This window comes from Zalophus californianus, chromosome 13 (genome assembly GCF_009762305.2).
Source record: "Zalophus californianus isolate mZalCal1 chromosome 13, mZalCal1.pri.v2, whole genome shotgun sequence".
NCBI lineage: Eukaryota > Metazoa > Chordata > Mammalia > Carnivora > Otariidae > Zalophus > Zalophus californianus.
Genome location: NC_045607.1, coordinates 11818765 through 11845218, shown reverse-complemented (window position 1 = coordinate 11845218; position 26454 = coordinate 11818765). Strand labels below are relative to the sequence as shown.

General features: G+C 38.8%; 1 protein-coding gene and 1 pseudogene across 5 annotated transcripts in view; one reads left to right on the top strand and one right to left on the bottom strand.

The window, feature by feature from the left end:
* Window positions 1-26454, top strand: part of RABGAP1 (RAB GTPase activating protein 1) — a 156864-nt gene that overhangs the window by 110768 nt on the left and 19642 nt on the right. For 4 of the 5 annotated variants that reach the window (XM_027614632.2, XM_027614631.2, XM_027614634.2 and 1 more), the window contains 6 exons: window positions 6530-6643; window positions 11753-11827; window positions 15379-15504; window positions 16091-16234; window positions 17985-18026; window positions 18267-18395. In XM_027614632.2, the coding sequence (XP_027470433.1) occupies window positions 6530-6643; window positions 11753-11827; window positions 15379-15504; window positions 16091-16234; window positions 17985-18026; window positions 18267-18395 (630 nt within the window). Of the gene's footprint in view, window positions 1-6529; window positions 6644-11057; window positions 11157-11752; window positions 11828-15378; window positions 15505-16090; window positions 16235-17984; window positions 18027-18266; window positions 18396-26454 lie in introns of those variants that run through there. The other variant, XM_027614636.2, reaches the window with a different exon arrangement.
* Window positions 2082-5951, bottom strand: LOC113934801 (annotated as a pseudogene).

Sequence of the window (26454 nt, the reverse complement as noted above, 5' to 3'; positions counted from 1 at the left end):
ATGCTCACAACATTTTGCAGTTAGTAAAATTAATTTTCAAAACAATATGAACTTTTATAAAAATAATTACATAAAAAGTTAGGCATATACCCACCAGACATCAGCTATAGTTATTTCTGAGTTGTGAAATTATCTTTCTTTTTTCTTATTTCCTCCCAGTATTATCGTAAGAAGGAAGCAAAAAAATTTTTATTAAAACAAAAAGGTTTTGTTACTATATGAAGAAAACAAAAAGTTAGATTTTTTTTTTTTTTTTAATTCAGTAAGGTGGGTCGTCAGCTCGATGGCTCAGTTGGTTGAGCATCCAACTCTTAATTTCAGCTCAGGTTGAGATCTCAGGGTCATGAGATGAAGCTCCACATTGGGCTCTGTGCTGGGTATGGAGCCTGTTTAAGATACTCCCTTTCCCTTCACCCCTCCTTATTTCCTTCCCACCCACCACCACCACCCTCCCCCACCCCCATTCACACTCACGTGATAAATAATAAAACGCAGTAAAGTGTATCGTTAATTTTGAGTTATGTTTGGACAACAGTGAGTAGTCCCATTTGGCAGGAGTATGGAAGGGGCAATAAAAGAGATTTAGGTGTTAGTATGAGGTGTTAATTCTCAGTATTTGTTTAGTGAATAAATTTTAGAAGTGCTGAGATTTTAGAGTACAATTTTTAATGAAGTTATTTCCAACAATGTACATGTGTATTCCATTATATGATTATACCATAATTTATCTCTTTTTCTGTTGATGGACATTTGGGGTTATTACAAATAAGGTTATTATGAATATTCTTAATTTTTTTTCCCTCTTGATTGTATGTTTTTGGTTCTCCTATGTAATATTAAGGAGGAGAATTGCTGGGTCTGGGTATATATGTGTTTACCTTTATAAGAAACTGCTATGTAATTCACCAAAGTGGTTGTATCATTTTATACCTCCATTAACAACAATTGAGAGTTCCAGTTGTTTCATATCCTTACCAACATTTGGTATTGTCTTTTTATTTTAGACAGTCTAGTATGTTTCAGTGCATATATTTATGATTTCTGAGCTGTACATACAGTACATATGATTTCTGAGCATTGCTAATTGAAATGTAAGGGACAATATCCTTATAGGATTTAATTTAAACTTCTGCATTGGGGGATACAGAAATTTACAAACTTTTGGAGAACTGACTTCTGTAAAATGTAGCATTTTTAACATTTTTTTTGTAGCTTGACATTTATTCTTTTTATTTTATTTTATTATGTTAATCACCATACATTACATCATTAGTTTTTGATGTAGTAGTGTTCCATGATTCATTGTTTGTGTATTGTAACACCCAGTGCTCCATTCAGTACGTGCCCTCTTTAATACCCATCACCAGGCTAACCCATCCTCACACTCCCCTCCCCTCTAGAACCCTCAGTTTGTTTCTCAGAGTCCATAGTCTCTCATGGTTCATCTCCCCCTCCGATTTTCCCCCCTCATTAACATTCATTATTACATGAAAAAGTGCATATGTTCAAAGGGATATACATTTCAAGTTATTGCAGCTTATTTGTGACAGAATTTATGCTTGTAAAACATATATGAAATTAATCAACAGTAGCATGTCAGTATATTTAAAATCATTACAAATCTCTGTTCATATTGCCCATGAAAAATTACTGTGGTATATATTTAGAGCAGGACTTGGCAAACTGTGGCCTAAGGGCCAAATCCAGCATGCTTCTTGTTTTTGTAAATAAAGTTTTATTAGAATACAGAACTGCTTGTTTATTTACATATTGTCTATGGCTACTTTTACTCTGCAAAGGGAGAATTGAGTAATTTTAATGCTAAATGACTCGCAAAGCCAAAACTATTTGCTGTCTGCCTCTTAACAGAAAAAGTTTGCAAGATGTTAATACTGCATAATCATGGCATTTTAGTTTCTTCTGGAGATTAAAGCTCTTTTTCATGGGATGAAATGGCAGAAACATCAAACCAGTTGATGGAAAAAAATCCACTTCTGCCATAACTTTGATAATTTTCAGGACACATATCAACTGACAGTTTTGTCATTCCCTGTTAGGGTTTACATCTCTCCACGATTGTCTTAAGTACCTTTGTAACAGCTTATTCTCTGTGAAATCATTTTACTAACTATAGTCTGGTTGAGAGGATGTATTTGGTTGACTTCATCAGTTTGGCCATGAATAGTGTTCTGCAAAATGCATTGCACCAGCAAGTTTCTTGTACCCGCTACACCTATGCTTAACTCCTTGGAAATAAAAGCACTGTGTATTATATAAACCTTAATGTTATAAGCACTTGGGTTTGGATATTTCACAGCTCTTTGCTGTGTTCTCTTAGGAAGAAATTTTCCATAATGTTGCTGTGATTTGTTTTCAGAATCTTTTCAAAGTTAGTGATGTCACTATTCTGTTACAAACTTACTAAATTCATTGTTGTTAGAATTCCCTGATCATTTTTGTACAGCTTAACTTCTGGCAAGTCAAGTGGATTTAATCCCAAGTTTTTCAGCATATTTCCTAAGACTAGATATTTTAAGTGGTTGACATAGAACTCCCCAGTATATTATCACTGTTGAGGCTTTGAATTTCAGCATGTGAATTTTCAAATTCACCTTTTCTCAAGGGCATTTTACCCCTTAATTCTCTGATGACTCCCATGATCAATGGATGAGGGTTGGCAGAGTGATGAGGACTGACCAGTTACAGAATATTTTTAGTTGTGTTATTTTCCTACCCTACGTGCATTTGAATTTCCGAACCATATATCTCTAATAACTGTGTCCTCAAGTTATCTTCATCACCAATCTGATATGACTGATGTAACTGGCATAGTATATTTTGAAGTTTTCCATATCCCTCTCAATTCTTAATATAATTTATTTAACCTTCACACTTGTATTAAGCCACAATCTCTTAGAATGTTTCAGAACTTCCATTGTTGTTTCATAGAATTTCTGGAGTAAATTCATCTGGCATTTTCTTAAAAAGAATTCTCTTTAGAGATGGAGATACAATTCAATAATAGAATTAACAATTTTTTCAGAATAATTTTTTGTAGCTGTTCCAAATGTAGGTCAGTGACATGTCTGTTCATCGTTTCAGGAAAGCTTTGTCAATGTGAAATTCATCTTAGTCGTTTTAATGTTTTCAGTCTCCCTTCTCTTTTTCTTTCAAGCTCCAAAATCTTTCAGAAACTGCATTAATGCTGCTTTGAAATTATAATTCTGATTTTCCAAACCGTCATTTGATTAAATAACTCCCTTCAGAGTATTCCAGGTAATGGCCCTTCTTACCAGTGCACAAGAGACCATCCTCTTTTGGCAGACATTTTGGCTGGCTGTTTCATTGTGGTTTTAATTAACCTTTTCATTTGCTTATTTGCTATTTATGTATTTTCTTTTATGAAGTGTCTGCTCAAATTTTTATCCATTTTATTAGATTGTCTTTTTCTTTAAGTTCTAGATATATTCTAGATACAGTTTTTTTCCCACATATCTGTACTACTTGCCTATTTGTTTTTTAAATGGCATGTTGTGTTTTATTTTTTTGTTTATTTTAATTTCACTATTGTTAACATACAGTGTTATATTAGTTTCAAGTATACTATACAGTGATTCTGTCCATTGCGCAGTGCTCATCATGGAGAGTGTATTCTTTAATACCCATCCCCTCTCCCACCCCCCCTCTGGTAACCATCAGTTTGTTCTCTGTAGTTAAGAGTCTGTGTCTTGGTTTGTCTCTCTTTGTGTTTTTCCTTGGCTTGTTTGTTTTGTTTCTTAAATTCCACACATGAGTGAAATCATATGGTATGTGTCTTTCTCTGACTTATTTCACTTAGCATTTTACTCTAGCTCCATCTATGTTGTTGCAAATAGCAAGGTTTTGTTCTTTATTATGGCTAATATTCCATTTGTGTGTGTATACCATATATATATTATACACATACATACGTACACATATATACAGATATATATGTGGCACATCTTCTTGATCCATTCATCTATCAGTGGACACTTAAGGGCTGCTTCCATAATTTGACTATTGTAAATAATGCTACAATAGACATAGAGGTGCATGTATCCATTTGAATTAATGTTTTTGTATTTGAGGGGTAAATACCCAGTAGTTCGATTCCTGGATGGTAGGGCAGTTCTATTTTTTTAACTTTCTGAGGCAACTCCACACTGTTTTCTACAGTGGCTGCACCAGTTTGCATTCCCACCAATAGTGCACAGGGGTTTTCCTTTTTCTCCACATTCTCACCAACACTTGTTTCTTGTGTTTTTGATTTTAGTCATTCTGACAGGTGTGAGGTGATAGCTCATTGTAGTTTTGTTTGGGCCTTTTTTTTTTAAGTTTATTTATTTGTTTAAGTAATCTTTACATTCAACATGGAGCTTGAACTCACAACACCAAGATCAAAAGGTGCACACTCCTCCGACTGAGCCAGCCAGGTGCCACTCTCATTGTAGTTTTGATTTGCATTTCCCTGGTAATGAATGATGTTGAGCATCTTGTCATGTGTCTGTTGGCCGTCTGTATGTCATCTTTGGAAAAATGTCTGTTCATTTTTCCAGTTAATAAGGTTCTTTCCTGATTTAGTTTGGTGCCTCATTCACATGGGTCTTGAATTAAACATTAACATTAGAATGATTCTGGTTTGGATAGGGCTGTTGACCACATAGTGTTGCCATTGCTTAGTCCTGAAGAAGTGTTTGGACTTCATTAGGTATATTTATCAAGCATTGACTGACTTTATGCCCTACATTATGCTAGGCTCTGTGGAAATTACAAAACAATCACAATTTCTATCCCTATGTGAATAGTTTTATAGGAAAGTTAAAATAAAAATAAAAATATTCTGGGAACCTGATGTGTGTATTCTGCATATCACTAGTGAGTGTGTACATATGTGTGTTCAGAGGAGATTACTTCCTTTCTCTTTTATCAAGTCTTTTCTATATGCATGTCAGACACTGGTAGAAGCTCTTTATAGATTTATATTTTATATATACATTTAATGTAACTTTTACTACAACTTTATAAGGTAGGTGATATTAGTCACAGAAGGTATGAAACTTACCTAAAGTTGTTCAGCTTAAGAAACTGAGCCAACTTTCAGACCCACATATGTGTGCCTCTAAGCTGTGCCCCAGGTTTTAAGGCCTTGAGGTAAATATGGATACTTCATTTTCATCACTTAGCTATATATACCTAAAGTAGGACCGGGAACTCTTATTACTTTAAAGGGCTGGAATCATCTTGGGTCTCTCTTTCATTTGTATGAGCATCCTCTTTTATTTTTCCATTTTAAAATCATCTTTATTCAGTTGTAATTTATATACAGTAAAATACACGAATTTTAAGTGAATGATTCAGTACATTTTAACTACCACCATAGTTGTGTTGGATAATGTTTCCATATTCAGACGTCAAAAAGTTCTCTTCATGTCTCTTAAGAATCAGTTTTCTCCATTTAACTCCAGCCTCTTCCAAACACTGATCTACTTTCTAAAACTTAAAATTTTGTCTTTATAAGAATTTCATACCCATGATATTAATGGAAAATAATCTTTTGTGTCTGGCTTCTCCAGTCACTTAGAAAATGCTTTTGAGGGGCACCTGGGTGGCTCAGTGGTTAAGCGTCTGCCTTCAACTCAGGTCATGATCCCAGCGTCCTGGGATCGAGCCCCGGCTCCTTCTCCCTCTCCCACTCCCCCTGCTCGTGTTCCTGCTCTCGCTGTGTCTCTCTCTGTCAAATAAATAAATAAAATCTTTAAAAAAAAAAAACCAATGCACTGTTAAAGTAGAAGGTCATGTTTCTGTGCTCCAGTTCTTTAGCATGTGAGCAAATAAAATTTAACAAGGAATTTATTAGAAATACCTGGATGCTTGCTTTGTTGTATAAAGGATTGCTGTGATATTATTGACATTTGTTTAGTTTTCGCCATTGGCAAAAGGAAGGGATATTTTTCCCATAGCCTATTTGAGTCCCTTGACATTTGGTGGTCAGTTTCATATTGAGTAGACTGCTGTGTGCATTTTTATGCCATTTGCCCTTAGGATAAACCCCAATTAAGGGACTTCTCTTTTCCTTTTGAGAACCTGGCATATGGGCATCATGCCAAAGGATCATTTAAAGCAGCGATTTTTATACACAGTTTTTCTAATGGGAGCATTTTACCTCCTTTTGAGATTAATTTGAATATTTTCCTGTGGGAAATCCATTTTGATTACATTTTCCCTCTTGCAATAGAAAGGTCACCAGCTGCACTTCTTGACAGAGATGAATACACATGAGGTATATACAGTAAGCAGGTTCCTTTTCTTCCATATTTTTTCCCTTAATATTTGATTTTGCTTTTGCTTGAACAGTTGGTCCCTGAAGATGCAGTAACTCTGGGCATGCACATGTAGATGTATGTCCCTGCAGCATTTTAAAGCATGTAAATGAGAAGACCTTGTTGTATAAAGTTACACAAATACGTTTGTGATTAACTACTAAACCTCTTTCCTAATGTTTCTACAGGAGTCTCCCCAGGACAGTGCTATCACTCGGGATATTAACCGGACATTCCCAGCTCATGACTATTTTAAGGACACAGGAGGAGATGGACAAGATTCCTTATATAAAATATGCAAGGTATTTCGCATCAAAAAAAATCTTAGTTTTGAAAGGTGATTTTGGTTCTTTGAAATTACACGAAAGGTAACTACAAAGTGTAATTTGTATCTGATGTATAAGAAGGCAAAAAAGGGGGCACCTGGGTGGCTCAGGCGGTTGAATGTCTGCCTTCGACTCAGGTCATGATCCCAGGATCCTGGGATCAAGCCCCCGAGTCAGGATCCCTGCTCAGCTCAGAGTCTGCTTCTCCCTTTCCATCTGACACTCCCCCGTGTTCGTGCTCTCTCTTGCTCACTCTCTCAAATGAAAAAATAAAAAATCTTTGAAAAAAAAAAAAGACAAAGAGAGCGCAGACTTTCTGAAATTGTGATGTTACCTTTAATTTTGTGCTGATAATGAACAGGAAATCAACGAGACATAAAATGGTAAGGTTTCTGTTTACCCTTTTAATCGGGACTTGCAGATGATAGTCCCTTGGCTCCACATTTATTATTTTTTTATGGGGGAGGGGCAGAGGTAGAGAAAGAATCTTCAGCAGTCTCCACACCCAGCACAGAGCCTTGACACAGGGTTCAGAGTTCAGTCTCACAACCCTGAGATCATGACCTGAGCTGAAGTCGAGAGTCAGATGTTTAATCGACTGAGCCACCCAGGTGACCCCTCCCCAACCCAACTCTACATTTAAATTTTCAGAAATTGGTTTTACGTTAAGAGCCTCTGAGTCCTATAACACTGCAAACTCCCTTTTGATATTCCCATTATAAGTTATGAACTTGGCAGCTAGGACACGTCCAACATTGGGAAGTGCTGATGCCTATCTAGGTGGACTTCTAGCACTGCAGCATAATAAATGGTGGGACATAGTGATATCTGTCAAAAGATCTGTACCTGAAACCTGTAAAGGAAATGTTCAATTTCAGCAGTCCATTTTCCAGTAGATTCTGGTACTTCAGAGCTGTAAGGCTAAAATAGGACTTGGGACCAAAGTTCTCCAACTTCCTCTGTCCTCAGAACTAGTCTTTAGTCTTTTCCCCCCAAAATTAATCAAGTACCTATTAGGAAGTACAGACTAGGCATGAGACATGCCCTTAAGAAATTTACATTATTATTGATTGAAAAGGTAGAATTAACAAGTTTTAGGGCAGGCTAATAATAAAGGACAGGTTCTCCAGGGATAAACTAGATGCTTCAACTATAAGGGCAGTTAGATTTAGAAAAATGTTTCTTTAATTTCCACAAAGTTGTCATTTCTGTTGTGATCCTCTTCTCTGATCATCCTTTTTTAGGCTCTTCTCAGTTGTGCTTCCCACTCATGCAGCCATCCAGCTATGCCTCACTGCAAAATTTCCCATAAAGGAACCCCTGTGCTCACTGCCTCTGAGCCCTTACTCCTGATCCCACTGCACTTTAGTGTCTGTCTCACAGTGGTCTTCCTTGCAGCGCTCTCTGCTCTTGACCTCTCTCACCCTCCCGGTTTTGCTCTCACCTTCTCTCTCAACATTGCTGACTCCCTCTTTATCTCTCTCTCTGCCTGCTCCTAAAACCGAGGCATTCCCCTGGGTGCTCAGTCAGTAGTTCCTTTCTCTCTACACTGTCTCCCTGGTTGACTCCTTCCACCCCCACAGCTTCAGCTACAACCTCTGCACAGATGTTCTCAAATCTGTGTTTAGTTCGAGGCCTAAATTTCTACCTGTCAGTTGGTCTTCATGTAGAAGTCTGTTAAGTACATCAAACAAAAAGGTCTAAAGATAGAGTTCATTTAAAAACATGTTTTATTATGAGAATTTTCAAAGATAACAAAAGTTTAATAGAATAATGAATTCGTATATATCCCCCACCAGATTTAATATTTATGAACATATTGCCACAGTTGTTTTCTCTATTCCTTTTAAAAATTTTCCTGAAGTGGGGCACCTGGTGGCTCAGTCGGTTTAGTGTCTTACTTTTGGTTGTGGCTCAGGTCATGATCTCATGGGTCATGACATCCAGACCCGTGGCGGGCTCCACGTTCAGCAGGGAGACTGCTTGAGGATTCTCTCTCTCTGTCCCTCCGCCACTCACACTCCCAGGCTCACTCGCTTGTTCTCTCTCAAAAACAAAAAAAGTACTTCAAAGCAAATCTCAGATATCATGAATCTAAATTCTTCACTATTCATCTCTAAAAAATTAGATCATTATTCATTGGTAGTATCCATCATTATCCATCAGTGCCATCCAGTAAACTCCATATTCAGATTTCCCTATATGTCTTTATACATTTGGTTGGAATTAGGATCCAGCAGTATCCATAATATGTTTAGTTGTTATGGCTCTTTTAATTAGAAACAGTCTTCCTTTTTCCCTCCATGCCATTGTCTTGCTGAAGATAGAGTCATTTCTCTGTTAGTTTTCAGTTCCTTCCTTTAGCCACATTGAATTTGATAGGATTGATGTCTCTTATAGCCATACTTCCCTTTCTAATCACTGCCTGCTACAGACCTCTGTCATAAGTGCTAGCACATTTACAAAAGCTGCCTTGCATTAGTCTCCCTCCCTTTGGGTTCTAGCAATTTATTATTTTCCCCACGATGACCCCAGAATTGGATCTTTTGCAGGGCCTCCACAAAAGTCTTTGGTGCTTCCTCCTAACCCACAGAATGAAATCAAAATTTCTTAGTTCATTTCCTGGTCCCAGATTCCTTAGCTTAGCATTAAAGGCATTTTGCAATGTATCCTGGTTTAATTCCTAAATATCTTATGCTTCAACTACATTGAACTTCTCACTGTACTCTGGTTGATTTACACATCAGACTTCCCAACTAAACTGTGAAGTTCTCAAGGGCAGAAATCACTTCTGTGTTTTAGTATCTGTACCACTCGGCACAGTGCTTGGCCTATAGTTGGTGCTCATTAAATGTTAATGAATTAATGAAATGCCTTTTATTCCCCATATTTCATTACAGCTCCCATGAATTTTATATCCTAAACATGTCTCAAATGTGTCATATTCTTTCACATCTGTATGTATTCCTTCAAGCTTTTCCATGAGCCTGAAAAATAAGCTCCCCTCAGTTTTCTACCTGTAGAAATTCAGTACATTTCATCGTGGTACATAATTAAGTCCTGTGCTGAGCAATTTACAGTGAGAGAGCTGAGAATAATACGTCGTCTGTCATATAAATACTCTGATTATTTGCATCTTACAGATAAGAAATATAAGTAATGGGCCTAAGATCCAGAGAGAGACATTAGCAGTTGTGGGATATCAGCCCAGCTCTGACTAACTCTGAAAGCTCTGTTCCTTCTTGACCAATCAACTATTAATTGATAACTTCACAGACATTGTCAAACTGCTTTCCACAGAGCTCTACTGGCATATATTACTACTGTTTTTAACACAGTTTTTTCTTAAGATTTTATTTATTTGAAAGGGAGAGAGAGCAAAAGCAGGGGGAGCATCAGAGGGAGAGGGAGAAGCAGGCTCCCCGCTGAGCAGGGAGCCCATGTGGGGCTCGATCCCAGGACCCCAGGACCACGACTGGAGCCGAAGGCAGACGCTTAACTGACTGAGCCACCTAGGCGCCCCTGTTTATAACAGTCTTAAGAACATTATTAACACTTCTTAGTGTTTACTAATTTGACAGGTGCAGAGTGATGCCTTATTGTATTATATAAACAGATTGTTTCAAAAACCCTCTGCACATCTTGTCTTTGGAAAAGTATATGTGTTTTCTTTGTGCCCTCTCATTAGATAAGCTTCGATGAAATGGGGGATTTAATGAGATTATGTTAAATTCTACCCTCATTTTTGAAAGCATGATTATTTTATGTGTGTGTGTGTGTGTGTGTGTATTAAAAGCTATAGTGTTTCGCCAAATGCTGATGATAAAATCCATGTATATGTTAACTTAATTGTCATCTAAAAAGCATTGGCATCACATTTTGCTAAATGATCTTTATTCTGAACATACTCATTCTAAATTGCTTTCTTGGGATGCAGAGGAAGCATGGCACAAAAAATAAGTGGAGAATAAAGGGAATTTCATCAGAAATAAACTTGTTAAACAGGGAATAACATCTTGAACCTGTAGGAATTTCCCTTTCCACCACAGCTTACATGAGAACTGGAAATACTAATCATAAAAACAAGACTGGAAAACAACTAAAGAACCAAAAAGAGTAAACCACAAGGAATGTTAGATGTCAGTATTCTGTTAAAGATAATGTTCAGAAGAGATGGGCAATAATCATCTGCTGCCAAGAAAAATACAAAATAAGAATTCCAAAGGAACCCACAAATGGTTTCAGAGTAATCCCTCTTATCAGAAAAGTTATTACTGGCATTGTGGAAAAAATTGTATTTTGGTGTCTTTGCCAAAAGATATTTTCCCAGAAAGAAAAATGAGTAACGTTAACAGTGTTTAGTGAGAGCCTGCTGTGTGACTGGCTAGGTTGAAGGTGTGAGTTGCTGGCTAGGTTGGATAGGGCATCACCCAAGCCCCTAAGAAGCTCACAGTCCAGTAGAGAGGATGGACATTTAAAATGCAGTGTGGTGAGTGCTGTAATAACTATACTTGTGTAGCAAGTGCGTCAGAGTACAGAGAAGAGAGGGCACCCTGGGGGAATGGAGTGTTTGGAACCTGAAGGAAGAGCACATTTTTCAGACAGAACAGGAGAAAGCAAGGGCCAAGACAGAGTCATGGCAACCTTTTTTTAGTGCTGAAGTGGTTTTTGCTTAACTTTTTCTACTCCTGCGAAGTGGTGTGGCGACAGCTGTGTTTATTGTAGAGAAAAAATTGAAGAGGGGCGCCTGGGTGGCTCAGTCAGTTAAGCATCTGCCTTCAGCTCAGGTCATGATCCCAGGGTCCTGGGATGGAGCCCTGCATTAGGCTCCCTGCTTAGTGGGGAGCCTGCTTCTCCCTCTCCCTCCCCTACTTGTGCTCTCTCTCTCTCAAATTAAAAAAAAAAATCTTTTTTAAAAATTAAAAAAAAAAAATCAGAAATATTTGCATCATTGACTGACCATCAAAATGCCATAGTGGAGTATGGGTGTCTTCCCGGTTCCTATGTTCAAGGTCCTATAGGCAGGTATGGCCCATGAGTGACTATATTTATTTATTTATACCTCCTGTGTTTTTCTTTTTTCAGGCATATTCTGTGTATGATGAAGAGATTGGCTATTGCCAGGGCCAGTCATTTCTCGCTGCTGTTCTGCTTCTCCATGTGAGTATTAGGTCTCTGTTTTGACTTACACATGACCTGCCTCAGCTTATACTAGCCTTAGACTTGAGCATGGTTTTATAGGGCCTTTGGCCAGACTCTAGTGCATGAGTTTTACTCCTGTATCTGGAAACCTTTTCCGTAATTTGACATTCTCATGGAAGAGAAACACGGTAAGAATAAATGACAGTGTTGAACACTAGTACAGGAGTGGAGTTCATTTTTATTGCTAGAATGATTGGATAGTCTTGGCTGATTGAACCCTTAGGGACATTTTATATTCTATAAAGTAGCCACTGTCATTAGTATTTGTTTGGGGATCTGTGTATTAGTGGTGGGAAGGAAGCAGAGAAGCTGGCTTTCTTTTAGTGCCATTTTATTCATTTATTTATTCAGCAAAGACCTTTACCCTCTGACTTACTGATATTCTTTCAAATCCACAGCTGAACTGAAAAATCATTAAGGTGGAATACCCATAAACTCTTCTTTTATTTTACCAATTAATATTTTACCACACTTTCTCTGTCTGCATCTCTCTTTTCCTCTTTTTTTACACAAATTTTATTTTTTACTAAAAAACATTTTTTGAAATTATTTTTGGAAAATCAGTAGCAAATATCAGGGTACTTTACTCCTATATACTTGAGCATGTATCTCCTAAGGACATAACCATAGTACTGCGGTCACATCCAAGAAATTCCACACTGATTCAGTAATGTCTTACACAGAGTCCGCATTTGATTTTCCCCAATTGTTTACACAATAAAGTCCTTTATAGCTTTTTTTTCCCCCTAACCAAGATGAGTGAAGATTCAAACAATGCATTTAGTGTCATTTTTCTTTACTTTTTTAATCTAAACTACTCCCCTCCCCTGCTTTTCTTGTGCTTTATGCCATTGACAGTCTTGGAAAATTCAAGCAAATTGTCTTGTAAAGTATTCCACATTCTTGATTTGTCTTATCATTTCCTCATGATTAAAATTAAAATGCTGGGTGAAAACACCACACAGGTGATTTAGCAGAGAGTTTGTGGGCACCTCCATCTTTGGCACAGTAGATGCGAGAGATCAGGAGTGAATAAAGTAGACATGGTCCCAATCTTCGTGGATACAGAGCTAGTGAAGCTGACTAGCTATAAGCAGAAAGTCACAGAAGTATGTCTTTATTACCTCAGTGGCGACATGAAGGTATAGTAAAAAGTTTGATGCAAGATTATAACAAAGGAGCCTTATTTATATCACAGGCTTCTCTGGGGAGGTAACCTTTAAGGTGAATGCTGAAAAATAAGAGGTATCCATTTTCTTTTGTACTTATCTGTATCATTTAACTTTTTTAAGCTAACATTATTATGAAAATAAGAAAACTATTTTAAAAGAAAGAGTGGAGAGTAGAGCACTCCCACCAGAGAGAATAGTACAACCTTATAGAAGCACTGAAATGGGCAAGACTTGGCCTATGAAAGGAACTGGAAGCTGGGCAATGTGACTGGAGCATTACCTGTGATGGGGGATGGGAAGGGAGCTGGAGAGGCCAGCTCAAGGAGTTCGGATTTTGTTTCCCTAAACAAGGGGAAGCTTTTGAAGAGTTTTAAGCCGTTTTGTGTAGGTTGTAATACAAGTAAAACCAAAACCACTTTGTATCTTCTTTCTGTGAGAACCTAGCTTATTGATATTAGTAACCATGTAAAAATATGATAAAGCTATGACATTAATAAAAGGGTCAAGTTTTTTCCCCAGCTTTATTGAGATATAATTGACAAATAAAAATGTGTGTGTGTGTTTGTGTGTATGGTGTATAATTTGATGAGTTGATATGCTATACATTGTGAAATGATCCACAGTCAAGCTAATTAACATCCATCAAAAGGTCAAGTTTTAAAATTTTGTTCTAATAAGACTTTATATCTCAGAGTCTCTCAAGCTTGTGTGGTTTGTCTTTGTTCTCAACTTCAGTCCAAGAACATTTGTCCCCATTTAAGTATCACAACCCCTTTAAAATGGGTTTCCCAGGACGCCTGGGTGGCTCAGTCGGTTAAGCGGTTGCCTTCAGCTCAGGTCATGATCCCAGGGTCCTGGGATCGAATCCCACATCTGGCTCCCTGCTTGGCAGGAGCCTGCTTCTCCTTCTGCCCCTGCCTGCCGCTCCCCCTGCTTGTGCACTCTCTCTTGCTCTCTCTCTCTGTCAAATAAATAAATAAAATCTTTGGAAAAAAAAATAAATAAAATAGGTTTCCCAGATAAATCCAGTGTCTTGGTTTGAACTCTGCGCTGCTTGCCGTTGTGTTAAGATAAATGCTTGTTTCAGAGGAAAAGCAGTTGTGCTACCTGACATCAGAAATGCTTCTCTGGGGCAGACCAAGTGTCCCACAGCATGTGGAAGAAATTATGAAATTGCCTTCCATGATAGAGACCTCTGAGATCTGGTCCTTTACTCCAAATGCCCTTACTTGTCCAATAATAATTTGCTGTGCTTTTCTCCTTTATTACTTAATCTGATTTGTTCTTTAGCTCTGCTTTATTCTCAGTGATATCTATGTTCAGCCCACCTCATCCCCTGTTCCACAGAAGCCCGCCCACCTTCTTGACATTTTGAAGGTTTGCTACAGTCATACCAAGCCTTAAATAACATTTCCAGTACTTTTTTCTATTTTGAAAACTAGACATTTTGCCAGGTTCTCAGGGAAATATTTTTTCCACAAAGCTGTGAAAGATGTAGGTATTATTATAAATGGGTAACATCTGTAAATAGAAATGAAGTGAGGGTTTTGTAGTATTTTAAGTATTACCATAAACATTACAAAGTACTTTGAACATTACTGTTAAACCTTAGAATATTTAAGGTTCTGCTGTAACTGGCCGTGTTTGTAACAACGAGGAAGAAGAAAATAGCTAAGGAGGTAAAATGATTTAATAAAGGTGTCATGGGGCGCCTGGGTGGCTCAGTTGGTTAAGCGACTGCCTTCGGCTCAGGTCATGATCCTGGAGTCCCGGGATCGAGTCCCCACATCGGGCTTCCTGCTCAGCGGGGAGTCTGCTTCTCCCTCTGACCCTCTTCCCTCTCGTGCTTTCTATCTCTCATTCTCTCTCTCTCAAATAAATAAATAAAATCTTAAAAAAAAAATAAAGGTGTCATGATTTGAGAAAGATGAAACCTATACTTGTGTATCAGCCTATTGCTTCTCAGTTCAGATATGGTCCTACAAAGCCTATTCTTGGCTCCCTCAGGCAGACTGAGGCTTTCTTGTTCTTGTATCCCCACTGATCTTTCTACCTAATTCATAGGTAGTTGTGAATATGAATTCTACCTAATTCATACTTACTGTGTACTGATTGATTGTATGGGAAGCTTCTCGAGGATAGCAACAGTATTGACAAAGAATAGGCATCATTAATATCCCTTGGTTGAGTGAACAAATGTCGTAAAACACAACTACCTGAGTTACTACATATCACTGAAATTTCCTAGTTTTTAGATAGGAGTGGAAGGATGAATTTAACATACTGAGAAAACTTCTGTATGTTTTGTGATCCCCACCCCTTTCTCTATCTTTACAGATGCCTGAAGAACAGGCATTCAGTGTTCTAGTCAAGATCATGTTTGACTATGGTCTCAGGGAACTTTTCAAGCAAAACTTTGAAGATTTACATTGCAAATTTTACCAGTTGGAGCGCCTCATGCAGGTAAAAAGAGAAACCAGCTTGCATTTGCCACTAAGAGTGCAGGACTTGGGAGAACCAGGTTGATGAACTGGTGCTAAGGAGCAGTGGTGATTGCTTTAGCCATCCAGGGTTAAGGACTGGTTTGATGTTTTTCATTTCTCACTATGTGATGACGATGCCAAGATTAATAAGGTGTGAACCTGATGGGTGTGAGCTAGGTTTTCACCCAAAAGATCAGATGACTTTGTAGGGGCCTTTAACACAGCAAACTAAGTCAAGAAATATCTGCCAAGGCTCTGAAGCTAACTGGTTAGGAATATCATAATAAAAGTGAAACAAACTTTTCCAAACATTTCATAACTTGGAAAGAAAAACTATCATTCCAAATATTTGTCACCATCTTGGGGATTCCTCTTCTGAGCTAGTTTGTGGGCTGGAAAGGGGAGCCAAGTGTCAGATAATAAGTGTTGTTCTGAGCACATTGGAGATTTGTAGGAAAGCACAAATATGTGACTTTTTTGGCCTATTCCTGGCAGATTTATGAGCCTTCCAAGTGGGGGTTGAACATCTGCGTATGTGCCCAAAACTAATTAGTTTGCTATTTCAGGAATACATCCCTGACCTGTACAACCACTTCCTGGATATAAGCCTTGAAGCGCACATGTATGCCTCCCAGTGGTTTCTTACACTTTTCACTGCAAAATTCCCTCTCTACATGGTCTTCCATATCATTGACCTGCTTTTATGTGAGGTATGTATCAGAGGCCACAGCACTTTGGCTTTTGGCTTTTGTTTTCATTATCTTCCTGTGTCAGCTCCATTAAAATAGAATTTCTTCTTAGTTAATTTTATTTTTGTGCTCAAAAATCCAGATTTAAGTAACTCTTCCTTGGGCTAAAACTAACAAGTTTTGTTAAAGGTGTTCTCTGCTAAAAAAACAATCAAACAAACTACTGTTTACACATTTGTATTACTGTTAGGTCTGGCTGCATTTATTGAAGAAACCCAAAATAATGACTAAATAAAGTAGAGGTTCATTTCTCTCTCATGTGAAAGAAGCCAGAACGTTGGCAGTTACCTGCCTTCCCTAGAGGGCCAGGGGACAGGGGAGGATGTGTCCCCTCTTTAAAAGAGACTTCCTGGAGGTTCTACCCAAATTTTCACTTATCTCTTATTGGCCTGACCACATCTAGCCACAAAGGAGAGTTTTTTAAAAGCTGGGTGGGAATTTGCTAACAATTGGAGGGTCTGTTACTAAAACAAAAATAAGATATCAGAATACATAACAGTCTTTGCCGCGGCATAGTTTTGGGGTGTATGTGTTTAAGAAAAAAATAATTTCCAAAATAATACGTATTTATTATAGAAACCGGAAAACACAAGCAAAAGGATTTCAAAATACTTTAATCTCACTCTCTAGAGAGTAACTCTTAACATTTTGGTGTATATTCTTTCAGCCTTTTATTGTGTTTATTTACGTACATGTGTTAACTTCTATACAGAATAACTTTTTTCATATGGAATATTATGTAATGATGTAATTATGGCTCTGTAAGTATGCATTTTAAAATGATTCTGCCTATGCTGTTCGATAACCTCTTTTCATTTCATATATTTGAACACTTATAGACACACATCTATACCATCCTTCTTCATGTTTAATTATGCCATTTTCAAGGCGTACAAAAATCCGTTAAAGCATTTGTACCTTCTACCCAGCTTAAAACACTGTCAGAAACACTGATACCAAATACGCTATTATTCTTACCTGCTGCCAAGTATCTCATTCTTTGGGGATATCATAGTTTATGTAACCAATTCCTAGTCTCAGACCTTTAAGTTTTATAGTTTCTCAGCATTATAAACAACCATTTGTTTTAAGTAGTTACCACCGGCCTGGTCATGCTAAGTAACTTAAATGAACTTTTCAACTAATTAGCTCAGAAAACCCTTGGGGGAGAGTATTAGTTATAGAAACCAGTGTCCAGGAACTTAAAGAATTTAGCAGGTCTTCATGCCTCCCCTTATCTTTCCTTTGCCCCTAGCACTCTCAGAATGGTTAGCTGAAGAAAGGCAGATTTGAGGGAGCCCTGAGCAGGTTCTGTTCTGGGATAGAGGGTTCACAGACAGAGTGACTGCTGCTATATTTGGAGTGGGGTAGCAGAAGATAAAGGAAAAGGCCACCTGCGGTTATTTCCTGAAAGATCACAATTTTATGGGTCAGATGCTTTGGTTGGGAAGCATAGAATACTTTGGAAAAGTGTTCTTTCTTGTTGATTGTGAGACTAGGGCTAAAAAAGTCCGGAAGAATGGGAGACTGGGTCTATTTTAAGCTGTTTTTCAGTAGCAGATCTGTAATTATTATTTTCCAAGATATTTTCAAGATATTCCATTTCTTAGTTTTTATACTTTCTTTAAAATTGTGGGGCATTCTGGGGACAGACAGCTGACTAGTCCAGATACAATCACTGAAAATCTTCTTTTTGTGTTTTCTCTTTTAGGGAATAAGTGTGATTTTTAATGTCGCCCTTGGATTATTAAAGGTACACATTTATTTGTAAATTGAGTGACATCCCCAGTCCAGCACTCGAAGTATGTTGGTCTTGATCTCCTTCTAAGCAGCCACCGTGCGGTAGTCGTGGCCTTGACAGTGACTCAGGCACTGGCTAAGAAGCATCTTCTGGGGATTGTAAAGGTGCTGGTGTTTTAAAATGCTTCTTGGAAGCATCTTCATAGCAAAGAACTTTTCCTATACATGGTTGTGTTTTCTTTCTTTCTTCAAGACTTCTAAGGATGACTTGCTGTTGACAGACTTTGAAGGTGCCTTGAAGTTCTTCAGGGTTCAGCTTCCTAAGAGATACCGCTCAGAAGAAAATGCAAAAAAACTAATGGAATTAGCTTGCAGCATGAAGGTAAAATAATATTTGCATTAATTTAGATTCTTTTGTTTAGTTCATGTCTCATCATTCCTGATCAAACTATGAACATTTACAATACATTAATAATAATGATGTTTGTATTGTATAATATTTTTCCAGATATTTTCTTACATATTATATGCCCTATGCATTAAATCTCATTGTTCAAATCCCAGCCTTTGGACTCTAGGGAAGGTATTCTTCTCATTTTGAAGACCCAGGAAACAAAAAGAGGCTGTAGCTCCTAGCGTCATACAGCTAAGCAGTGGCAGGACTCAGGTTTCACGATTTCCACTATGTTGTTTAATTTTCCATACTTGTGGTTTTGGTCAGAAATTCCGTCAAATGAAACTAATAATTAATGAAGGAAACTCATTTTTATCACTTTCAATGGTATTTATGATTTGTATAATTTTTTAAGGTAAAAAAAAGGTAGCATCTCCTTGTATTCACTTTGTAATGTGAGTGGGAGAAACTTCGGTATCTGCTAACCAGAGCATGGACTTGGAATCAGAGAGATCTGAATTCAGAATTACTTTACCCATTTAAGGCACAGTTTCCTCATATGTAAAATAATAGTGGACCTCCGGTTCTGGTTATATGTCAGACTAAGCTAACTCAGGCTGCCCTTCTTTAAACACTTGGAGGTAGCAAATATCTGGATGAACTTGAAAGAAAAAAGAGAAATCCCAGGTACCTAAATCACAGTAGCTCAAAGCTAGTGTGTATGAAGTGGTAAAACAACATCCCAGGGGAATATGGTAGGAACTATAGGTGTAGGTATGAGAGTTTTAATGCTCACGAAGCCATATAATATGAAAATGGGCCCTCAGGAGGTAGCTGAACCTGGTATCTCTGCATAAAGTTAGGACCTTGGAATGCCTGCCCTCTTTGTGAAAGGGGGAAGGAAGTACTAAAACTACCTACCTATTAAGCTTGAGAAACAATAGAAATCCTAATGTAAATTGAACCAAGGATTTGAAAAAGAAATAGAGCCTCTAGTTAGTGAAATAATTATTAAAGTTATTGTTCAGCTTAAAATGTTACATACTTCACAAGTACTCTGGATAAGATTTAATGATATTTTCCCATGTGCCAGGTACTGTGGTTAAGTGCCGTCATGTGTGAGAATTAACTACACTGTGTACAGTGCTTACTATAATGCCTGGTAATTAGTAAGCATTCAAGAAATGATGGCTCTTACTGTGGTTATTCCCTCTCTGGTTTTTCTTTTTTCTTTCTTTTTTTTTTTAAAGATTTTATTTATTTGAGAAAGAGCACAAGCAGGGGGAGTGGGAGAGGGAGAGGCAGGCTCCCCACCAAGCGGGGAGCCCAGCGTGGAACTTGATCCCAGGACCCTGGGATCATGACCTGAGCCAAAAGCCAATGCTTAACCAACTGAGCCATGCAGGTGCCCCCTGGTTTTTCAAGCAGATATCAAATCCACACTTTTTAGAAACATTTTCAGATGGTGGGTTTGTGCACAGAGCACAGAACCAGGTGAACTCTGCGGTTCTCTGAGTCATTCTTTCCACTTCAGCCTGGTTCACACAAGAGGAGGCCTCTTAGTTGCTGATTTCTTCCCTTCCAAAATCTCCTTTTTCAGTGTCCCATTTTAAGTTCCTGGAACTTGGCCGCTCAGGCCAAAACCCTTACTTATTCTCCATACCTCTTTCTCTCTCACACCACATCTTGGTCCTCCATCCCAGCCCTGTTTTCACAGTACACCCTGAATCTGATTGCTTTTGCCCCTTCTCACTAACACCCTAGTGTAACCATCACTGTCACTTGTCTTCTGGAGTGTTCCAGTGGACTCCATGTCTTCCCATTTCCACAGTGGTTTTCTTTCTCTTTTTTTTCTTTTTTTTTTTTTTTTTTAAGATTTATTCACTTGAGAGAGAGCGGTGGGGAGAGGCAGAGGGAGAGAAGCAGACTCCCCACTGAGCATGGAGCCCAGTGACCGTGCTGGGCTTGATCCCAGGACCCTGAGATCATGACCTAAGCTGAAACCAAGAGTCAGATGCTCAACGGACTGTCACCCAGGTGCCCCAATGGTTTTCTTTTTTAATCCCATCTGTCCCTTACTTAAAACTCTAATGGCTTCTTATCTCAGAATGAAACTCAAGAGTTTTTGCCTAGGCCTACAAGGTGCCATGCCGTCTGACCTCTGACCATCTCTCTGATTTCACCTCCTCCTCCTTTTCCCCCTTACACCTTCCACTTCAGACAACCGGGCCTTCTTGCTGTTCTCAAACATGCTGAGCATGTTCACTCCTCAGGCCTCTTCACTGGCTGGTCTCTCCACCCATCATGTTCTTCTCGGTGTCCACGTGGTGTCACAGTCACCTCATTGAGTCTTAAGCTCAGATATCATGCCATCAGAGAGGACTTCTCTAATTACCATAGTAGCTCCCTCAACACTTTACACCCTGATCTCTTTATCCTGTCTTACTTTCCTCCTATCACTTATTGTTACTTAACATTATCTTATATGTTTATTTGATTACTGTCTGCCTGCCCCCTCCCCAAACTAAGCCTGCAGCAGAGAAAACTTGATCTCATTTATTGCCAGATCCCCAGCATAAGAACAGGACGACATATAAAAATTAGTTGAATGAGTGAATTAAATGAATATGCTGCTGAGTTTCTACCAAGTGTTGTCTTATGAAGAGTTGGAGAGTTAATGTGGCTTTGGGGAAGGCTTAAAATAGCTTCCAGCTGAAGGTTTTACCTTTTGGGTTTTCAGGAGCTTGAAACACTTTAATAATATATGGATCCTTTATTTCCATAGTCCAGGTTGGAGGTGTCTAATATCTTTTTTTTTTTATGCCTGTGCTTTCAAGGAGTTAAGGTAGACAAGGCTGCACAGCACACATATTTTGTGCTTAGATACATAATTCCTTCTGACCCTGGAGAACTCTGCATGGCTGGGGTACACTTTGGATGATTCCCCCTACTTGCATATGGTTTCGGGTGAGAAAGTTAGTAATTTTTCTTAAAATTGATTCACGGTGTGAAAAGCCTGCATATTGAACAGGACATGAGAATGAAATTGTTCTGCTAAAAGGTGGGATGTAGTGTAGTTAGGGATGGTTACTTGTACTCTGGTAGGTATATTAATGCCAAAAATTATTAAGAGAAACATAGGCAGTAGTTGAGCCAATTATTGGCAAAGAACCTCAGGCACAGTGATAATTTGCTATCCCAAAAATAAGGAAACTCATCAGCAGGCTCAGTCATGAGCCCTGCATTATGTGGACTGCATCATGTGGGAGGGCCTCCGTTGGCAGGAAAGGACAAATGATCATCTGTGGGTTTGGAGCCCCCTCTAGACATGGAAAAGGGGATTCTTGCTTTATGAATGGCTTGGAAACTAGCTTTTGAACTTTCTGGTGTAGAACTTAGAAAGGAAACATTGGCTTTGTAACTCAATGAAATCCCGTTCCATTATTTTTTAATTTCTTAAATATTGTGGCTTGGTTTTCTCAGTTGTACTTCCTGACTAGGGTGGGAATTAGGAATACTTTGCCTCACATGCCAGTTGAGGAAACAGTTACCTACTTTTGTTGCTGTTGTGTTTTAACAGTTTTGATGTTGTAATTTCCGGTATTTGTGTAGTTTTTATGGATATCTCCTTTCTTCCCTTCAGTACCCTGTGAGGTATGCAGGGCAAGTCAAGTGTGGCAGCTGAGGCTTATAGAAGTCAAGTGACTTACCCACTGGACCTCGCTGGGCAGCGATGGGGGCCCTTGTGGAACTCAGGCCTTCTGACTCCACATTCCCAAAGCCTTCCACGCCATTGTGTGGCCTCTTAACTGCCCAATTGCAGTAGGAATTAAGTCAGGTGTGGCAATATCTGAAATGGCCACCAGATGGGGATGTTGCTCAAAAAGGTCTGTATTCCCATCTCTGCCTGTGTCTTCCTTTTCTCTATAAATCTTTCTCTGTCAATCTTTATTTGCCTCTTTCTTAATTTCTCTCTCTTCAGTCCTTTTACTTCTCCCCTTCTCGCTCTTGCTCCTTACTTTTATTATGGAACTGAAATATTTTGTTTACTTTTTAAAGAGTCTTAGATCCTCTGCTCTTAATCTCAAATTTAACAGCATACATCAGAATTCATTGAGCCGTCCATTGAGTTGCTCTTCCTTTATGGGTCATTGTCTTGAGATAGAAAGATCATTTCCACTTCTGATAGAAGATCTAAAAGGAATTTCACTTTTTTTTTAAAAGATTTTCTTTTTAAGTAATCTCTACAGCCAGTGTGGGGCTCAAATCCACAACCCCACGATCAAAAGTCCCATGCTCTGCCAACTGAACCAGCCAGGCGCCCCAGGAATTTCACTTTAAATAGATTGTTCCAGGAGATCATCAATGGTCCTAGGAGCTCCATAACTCTTTCATACTCATAACTGGGCTATGGATTGTGTTTAAAGGGAGAAAATGGGCAAAAAATTAATTCATAGGTCTTAAATTTTTTTGATTCAAGAAATATGAGAGCAGCTGGTTTTTTGAGATGTTTGAGAGCAAATCAGATATGTAAGGCTAGTTCAGAAGAAGTAGGAGCCATAACAGAGATGGCCGGTGGGTTTCTTAGAACAAACCTGAGTGAAAACTTGACCGTTTCACTCTGGAATCCTATCTGAGGTGAAATGGATCTTCTGAACCATTGATTGCTTCTTTGGGATGTGTTATTTTCAGACTTAAAGTGAATGTGCAAGACTTCAAACTACCTATAGAAAAAGATATTACAGAAACCAAATAGCAGTTTCTCCAAACTAATGTAATCCTAACCATTTGCTATTTGGAGAAACAGAAAACCCTGGCATTTGGGAATATTTGCCTATGGGGGATATTTTTATTCAGGAGCTAAAAGTAGTATTAGTTTGAACTTCATTCTCTGCTCAGATCATTTGTATATTAGTGTATGTTAGGATTTTAAGTTCTGTGATTGCAGTGTTGCTTCTTAATGTGTTCACAGAATCTTGCTTAGTGTCTGCACATAGTGACTCAATCCTTACAGTGATCATATGAGGTCATTTTACAGATGCGTATACTGAAGCTTAGAGAATTGAAGAAAACTCTCAAAAGGTGTAAAGTTAGGAAGTGATGGAGCTAGGGTTAGATCCCAGGAATTTCAGACTCCTAAAGTCAGTGCTTACCATCAGTGTGCCATCCTGGAAAGGAGGGATTGAATCAATGGGACAGGGGCTCCTTGTATTTTTGGTGATGTTTGTCTTGTAATGGCAGGTAAGCTCAGTCTCTGTCAGTTTAGCTCAGTTGTAGCTAAGTTTAGCTAAGTTCAGTTTTCCTTATGACTGGACCAGGCTCTAGTTTTACCTCTGTGCTTATTTTCTACCTTTTAGATTGAATTTCATGAGGAAACTTCGGAGTGAGAGCTCATTTTCTCTGCAGTGAACTGTAAATTTTGCTGCTTGTCACAAGGGTAGCAGTGCCCACTACCTTCTTATTTTATTTTAATAAGCTGGTCTCTCTTGGTTCTTATCTGTGTTTGGGTTCTCTGCTACTAATTTGCTACTTGCATTTTAGAAAAATACTCAGATGGTAGAACCAGAATGCCTAATTCTATTTAGTGATCTTTGAGGGAGTTTGAGCCTGAACTCTTTGTACAAATTAAATAAAAGGGCTCAGAAATTAAATAGGATGTTGATTTGTTTCAAGTGGTTATGAGTGCAGGCCTTGGAGTCCCACAGACCTTGGCTCTCATCCTGGCTCTGCCTCTGCTCATGACCCAAGGTAGGTTAACAAGGCAGGGTTGTAGAGAGAGAAGTCAGATGATGCCTTTAAAATAGCCGATGTTCTATTGATGACCATTATTATCATCATCATCCATGCTCATTTGGCCTACCGTGTTTGACCTCCTCTGCCCAGACATCTACTTTCCTTAAGTCCATTCACAGCAACAAACATTTGTAGATTTTCTTACGTGCCAAGAACTGTGCTCAGTGTTGAAAATACTACAGGGATGGATGAGAAACAGTTACCCCAGATTTGTGTTCTTGTGCTGCTCTTGCCACCTAATGGACTGGGTCCTTGGCTTTCGACATGTCACTTTACCTATCTAGGTCTCAATTCCCCATCAATAAAATGAGGTGATCTCAGTTGTTTGGGGGATTAAATAAAATAGTAGGTGTAGAGGTATCTTGTTATCTTGAAAGTCCAATGTAACTCTCAGGTTTTTAAATCAGTAACTAAAAAGTGAAGTCCCTGCCATAAGCATTCTAGAAAAGGAAGATGGATTTGTGTCAGATTTCTTTATTTAGCAGTGAGGACTTTGGGTTCAAGATTTCCTCAGTGTACCAGACATCTTCATACCCACCCACTCACCTGCACAGTATACTTCACCCCTGCCATGTAGAGCTACTAATAACATTCAGCCTCCCGCCTTTCCTGGACTACCTGTGACTCTAGCCCAGTGGGGATTCCCACTTGCAACAGGTTCTTAAGCCAGGCTTGGAAATCAGCTCCCATTTCCTATCCACAGCCTATTTCCTGCTCTCCTGTGTTAAATAGACTTATTTAAATGGCTCATTACTTGCAGCACATGTTCAGAAGATAACTCTGTCTCTGAGTCAGGACAAGAATGTAGATGTTAATAATAACACATAATAACTACCCTTTTAATTAAAAAGACCTCATGTACTAGGCTCTCTTCTGAGCTCTTGATATGTTTTATATCATGTGATCCTCCTAACAGTAGTCCTCATAGGACTGTTGGAATTTTCTTAGACGAAGAACCTGAGGCTGAGGTAAGGCAGCTCACCCTCAGTGACGGAATGAGTCAGTGGCAGAACCAGAGCTCAGGCCTGGGTTTGTCCACCTACAAAGCCCAAGCTCTCCATGACAGACTGTCCCACTTCCCCCCAACCCATGTCAGTGGCCACTCTCACTATCAGATCAGGTACCAGCTCTCCTGGGGCAGGTAGCACATGTTTTAAGAGAGAGCATTATCCAATTCCTGTGACAGATAAATGACAAGTGACGGAGAAAGAGGTGGGATTAAATACATACTTCTACCAAAATATCAAACTGGCATGGTCCAAGTCTCCACCTTCTCTCTGATTCAGGGTTTCTTAACTTGGGACTATGGGTGGCCTCTGGGAGCTCATGAGTCCTCTGAAATGGTGTGCAGAATGCTTTACTCTGGTGTAGGGTTGAGGCAGGTTGGCTTCTGTGCTCTTTTTGTTTTTTTTTTTAAGATTTTATTTATTTGAGACAGTGCAAGAGTGTGCAGGTGCACAAAGCAGGGGGAGGAGCAGAGGCAGAGGGAGAAGCAGACTCCCCACTGAAGCAGGAAGCCCGACACGGGGCTCGATCCCAGGACCCTGGGATCAGGACCTGAGCCGAAGACAGACGCTCAACTGACTGAGCCACCCAGGCGCCCTGGCTTCTGTGCTCTTTTACAGGGACAGTGCTTTTATGGGAACCACGGCTTTTAGGAGACTTTCAAAATAGTACTCTAACAGTGTTAAGAAACAATGTACTAATTGCAGTGGGACATAAAATTGGTTTTACCTAAATTACAAACATAGTCTCATCCCAGGAAATTATATTAGAGTTTTTTTCCCCTGAAAGTACATTTAAGCAGAACAAATTTCAAAACTAAGCTTCTTTGAGGGCAGTAATACCTGTGTGTGTGAAGCTGTGGCTTTACCAGCTTTCTTATAGGAGTCCACTAATAGTGGGTATGCTTCAGAACTCTGGGGCTGAGTCCATAGCCGCCCTGCTTCCTGAATTCAATTAAAATGTTATTGGCATAAGTAAGAGATCAAATGAACCTTAGACTTTTAAGAGTGGGGACTTTGTCTATTCATTGAGCGTTTTCATGCTTGCGGTCTACGAGGCATTAGGAATTTTATAGTAAATAAAAGTCCCTACCTTTATGGAGCTTGCATATTGTGTTCTATATACATCTTTGTATCACTAATGCCTCACAAGGAACACTGCTCAACTGTTGGATAAATGTCCTGCTGCATCCTTATTAGGTTAAAAGGAAGGCCACTGGCTTTGATTTGTTCAGCATCTGATTATTGAG